The 5,431-nt window shown below is 34.4% G+C and overlaps 1 protein-coding gene across 1 annotated transcript; it reads left to right on the forward strand.

Moving 5' to 3' along the window:
• Positions 1 to 1,869: 1,869 nt before the first annotated feature.
• Positions 1,870 to 4,035, forward strand: LOC132721860 (vesicular inhibitory amino acid transporter-like). Its single transcript, XM_060706229.1, is given in 6 exon segments — positions 1,870 to 2,124; positions 2,532 to 2,558; positions 2,561 to 2,589; positions 2,803 to 2,865; positions 3,259 to 3,730; positions 3,733 to 4,035. Coding segments are annotated over 6 exon segments (1,149 nt in total).
• Positions 4,036 to 5,431: the final 1,396 nt, after the last annotated feature.

Consider the following 5,431-nt stretch of genomic DNA (forward strand, 5'->3'; position numbering starts at 1 on the left):
ATGCTCAGGTGAGCTAAAAACCTAATTATCATGCATCGATAACTCCTATGATAACTCCTATGTAATAACTTCTAATTAAGAGTTACTGAGTCCTACTTTGGCTTTTTATCTTCTTATGAGGAGTTTAAAAGAGCTATAAAGGAGTAAGGACTGACAATGTCTTAAACAGGGGTTTATGATGTCATAATAAGGTTTATGATGTCATAATAAGGCTTTCACATCTCCATATGAGTTGATGAAGGCCTAATTAGGAGATTTAAAATTAAAATGAAGCCTGAAGTCCTTATTAGGACTTAAACTCCTAAATGAAAGTTTCTTGGTTCTAATTACAGCTAAATAGTGCTAATTTGGAATAAGTCCTATCTTACTAGGATTAAAACACATGATAAGTCTTATCTATTAAGTAGGAGTTACTATTAGCCCTTAGGTAATTTATACTTTTAACATCAATTTAAAGACTTGGCTTAAGGCGCTTTCGTATTCAACTTCATTTGACACTCAAATGAAACAACATTTTATTAATTATGTAAACTTGCTGCAAAACATTAGTTTATACACCGACTTGCGTTTTAAATGATATAAACATTTGAAAGGGAGATACAATTTAAAATAATGCATAACATACCTGTACAGTAAACAATAGATGAGATTTATTCGAAATCATGAAGACGAGCATAAAAACAAGCATCTGTTTTGCAGCCATGCACGGTAACATTGCGACTTATTTACATTTCAAGCTTCAAAGAGCGCCGACATCCTTGGAAACCCTCTTAACAACGACGATTTTTACATATTCATGCGTCAATCATGTTAGCGTCTGTCACGTAACTCCGCCCAGCTAAAGAACCAAGTTCCCGTGTCGAATGACGTCACATACTAATTAAAAGAGTCGATAACTTTCTCAGTTCTAATTGGTTATTGGTTAGTTCGGAGTTTATACCTGGTCAAATACTGCATCAATCAATTCGTTAATTAATAAACCTATTCATTCATTCATTCATTCATTAATTAATTCATTCAATCAATCAATCAATCAATCAATCAATCAATCAATCAATCAATCAATCAATCAATCAATTAATCAATCAGTCAACCAACCAACCAATCAATCAATCACGGCTTTAATTACATGAAAGCTGTGATTAAATCAATCTGAAAATAAGTTATTGTATAATTATGCTCTATACATGACTTGTATATTTTAAAATTGATAACATTATCGTTAATAAGAACATAAAAGTCTAAACAAAATATGTCCAGTGTATAATTATAATACAAGAGAAAGAAAAGAAAAGTTGCCAAATTTTACGCATCCTTTGACGAGAAACAAATTAGGCATGTACGCAACATCAGACAAGAACCTCTGGAAGACTCGGAGTTTATTTGCAGTTGAGCTTTTATATTAAATCTGTCGCGTGAAGAATTGCTTGTTTATTAAGATATCTTCAATTTTCGTCAAGTAGCTGTCGATTTAATTAAAGAATAAACGGCTTGTATTGGACCAGCTTCTTGTTTTCTACGTCAATATTATAAAGTCTAGCAGAATTGTTAGGTTTGTTCAGATGACGTTTACAAATAAATCCTCGCTTTTGCTAAATGTTTCCACACATTGGAACAGCTGTGCTACAGATGAATACGGACTTTAAAATATTTAAGGTTTTTGTCAAGTTAAATGCATACCATTTCTAACTTATTGCTCTGTTGATAAACTTGCAAAGACATGCAAATTAAATTAAACTGTTTAGGAATAAGTGTTTCTTAACTATTTTTACCACTATTTTGATTTGATGGACAAGAGAAAAGTCGTCTGAAATAATCTGTGTATTATTCTAAACAGTTTAACAGTTTGAAATTTTCAAAGTTTAAAAAATGAATTTAAGAGGCGTTTTGCCATTGTCTATCGGATATGTCAAGTCTTTTTGCGGATGTTGCGATGGCAACGATGAAGAAAAAATAAGCTTCGCAAAGTACGAGCGCTTTGATGACGATGACCAAGAAATGCAAGCTGCCAGCGAATGGGAAACGCTTGATGAAAAGTCTTTGGATGCAAAGGAAATGAATCTGGAACCCGGTAACACAATCACGGAATGGCAAGCGGGTTGGAACGTCACTAATGCAATTCAGGTTTTTCTTAAATCAACTAATAGTAATTGAAAAAAAAGCGTTGGTGTTTAATCAATTCAAATTCAACGCTGTATACATACAATTTATTAATATCAATTTTCTTTTAATGGTAAATGGGGAAAACTCCAGTATGTCTTGTTAAAGTGAAAAAAACTAACTGTTTTTATATGTTATTAATACAAAAATATAAATGGGGAATTTTGATTACAAAATAATTTTCTTCTTTAAAGGGACTTCGGGTTTCTTGTTAAGCTCACTTAGATTAATTTTAAGAAAACAAACTGGAAAAATCTGTTATTACATTTGTACCTGGATGTTAAACTTGAAAAATACACAGTTCTTTCTTCTTATCGCTGATTACATATAATGAGTTTACTAACACTATATCAAGTATGCATTTTTTTCAGGGCATGGTTCATTGTCAGTTTCCGCATATATGACTGTACTTCAAGGAGGCTATTGGGGGCAATAATCGCCATGGTTTTAGGAAGAGTAGCTTCACATATGCTGTTTACACGGGCAAAAATCCTTGTCACGAGTGCCTGTTACGATTAGGAAGACGAGATATATATACAGGGAAGAGTAGTTCGGAATAGGTTCGGTGTACGGTTATAGTAGCAGTTATGTTTGTTAGTATTGCGTGGAAGAGTGGTCCTCGGAAAGAGGATATTGGAGGTAAATCTTAGTGAACTGTGCACAGATTATTGAGCTTCTGATGACATGTATATTGTATGTACTTTTGTTTTTTCTAGTGGCGGTGATCTTCTCGATGGAAGCTTTTCCCGGATTAAATTGATTAAATTCTGTGCGTCCATGGAAATGTTGTTACCTATAGGTAGCTTGTTTCTTTCTGCTGTTCATGTGCATTCTTAGACGAGACCTTTTGAAAAGATGTATCTTCTGGTAGTGACCAGTTTTTGTGTGGCACTGTTTAGCTCACAATGGCTTATCAAATGAGATTGGTAGATCATAATAATTATCTGTTTGACACGGTGGAGTCGGAATGGAAATGGGTCGGAAGATGTATTTATCAGGCTAAGAAATAGATTAGTTTATGGACATTCTGCTCGCCAGAGAAAATCTCCTTAGGGATAATAGATGTTGGTCAGTGGTGTTACATACGATTTGTCACAGATTTTCTTCTCGTTTGCAACTTAGAAGGAAATTCTTGTGCAATCTTGTAGTAAAAAGTTTTATGTTTGCTTTGGAATGCACGCTTAACGGCACGCTTCAGGGTCCGTCACTCTTTTTAAGAAGGCATTATATTATTCCGTACATACACTGGGCGGTCTTTCCTTCTCTCTTCCTCGAACATGGGGAGTGTCGCACGCAAGAAGTGATTACAAACAATTTACCAACACAGACATTTAAAATTATTGTAAATATCATTTTAGTAGCCAAGGCATTGTTGTCTTATCCACTGCCATACTTTGCGGCAGTTGATTTGATGGAAACCGCTATGTTCCAAGGACGGGGTATTTCTGTCTTTCCTTCTTGTTTGAACGAGAAGAAAGAACTAAAAATATGGGCAGTGGCATTAAGATTCGGTTTAGTTCTGTTTACTATGTTTCTCGCAATTGGAATACCATATTTTGCTCTCTTGATTGTCGCTTAATTGGGAGGTAGTTCACCAACGCGGTACAAATGCATGCTAATGCGTTTTTGTTTTTTGGCCATGTCCATTTCCATCTACGTTTAAGATGGTATCGGATGAAGTGGTACGAGAAAACTGCAGATATAATTATCATTTTGCTTGGTTTGGTGTTTGGAAGTATCGGGATATATTACTCTGCGCATGCGCTGGCACAGGCGGTGCATGGGTTACCAACCGATCCGTACAAGACACACATGCCAGTAGCACCAAAGCTAGTGAAAGTTACCGAATCAAAGAACGACAAAGTCGGTTTGTAAACATGTCCTCAATCAAATTTAGCGAGTGACTAAAAATACAGTTGGATTTTGGCGATACATATTAAAGAATATATCACCCTTCATTATGTAGGGTGGATATCGCCGAGAGAAATGAAAACAAAAGAAAATAGTTGTAAATCGCACACTCAGTCTTATTGCGACATATTGTGGCAAGTGCATAAATATTCTGTGACACAGAACCACCCTCCCGCTCAGCACCGGGTTTAATGATCTGTTATTCCAACATTAAAAGGAGGCTTGGAAGAAAGCTTAAGTGCAGTGCAAAATTAAACTGTTATTCTGATGCATCAGCGCCATATTCAAAGACGCATAATTGATTACATATTGTATATGATTTAAATATTATCGGTCATATCTATACAAATATTTCATTGCTAATTGCATGATAATTTATGCTTGATAATAACTGCAAGGTCTTGGTTTGTTAGTTTGTTGTCCCATTTTAAGTGGAATGTCAATGTAGTCAAATATTACATTTTTCACATTGTATTCGCTACCATGATATTTCTTTTCACGAACTAAACTCATTCACATTGAGTTGACAAAGCGTTCTTGAGAGCTATGCGCAAAACGAAAAGATGCGTTAAGTATAAAAAGAATTGTTGTGTATGTTTTGTCGTTGTTTTATTTTGTAATCAAAAACAATTATTATTTACAATTAACAGAAAAAAGATACTGGGATATGTATTGGAAAGCACTGATCTAATAAATACACGCATTGTAATTATCTTAATTCAATTTAAAATTATCACATATACATTAAAATATTTAATATCACAGAGGTTATTTGGAATGGATAAATGAGATCACCAATAAATCAGCATTATTTAAATTAACATTAGAAATATGCTACAACATTTACATCGTCGGTGTCTTCACTTTCTTGTCTAGATCTATTTACTTCGCCACTATTCGGTTTACTATCATCTTCAATTTGGTATCCATAATTAAAATAAGACCCTTCCGTTTCACTATCTATGACAACAGAAGTGTCAGTTTCTAATGAATGAGCGACTTCTTCTTTACAGTTTTCAAGTGTATTGTTTATTGCTTCCATAAAGCTGTTTCTACGTAAAACGACGTCTCTTCTTGGAATTGATCCTCCATCGCTAGTGTCATTTAATGAGTCATGAAAACGATCATTCCAGCTGCGTAACATATTAGTTGAATCACCCTTAGATTCCCGAGAGATATCTGTAACGTTTGTACTATCTAATTCACTTTCACTAGTTACGGTTAACGTGAATTTATCTATATCAAAACTTGCGTTTGATGTAACAGAGTCTAGTCTAGATGTATTACAAGTTGAATCAAAAGTGTCGATTAGGAGACTTTGAAAGCCGTCTTTGCTGTCTAATTCTGTTGTTGTGTCACT

The sequence above is a fragment of the Ruditapes philippinarum genome, unplaced genomic scaffold, assembly GCF_026571515.1.
Source record: "Ruditapes philippinarum isolate M1 unplaced genomic scaffold, ASM2657151v2 ctg1919_1_1_1_1, whole genome shotgun sequence".
Taxonomy (NCBI): Eukaryota; Metazoa; Mollusca; class Bivalvia; order Venerida; family Veneridae; genus Ruditapes; species Ruditapes philippinarum.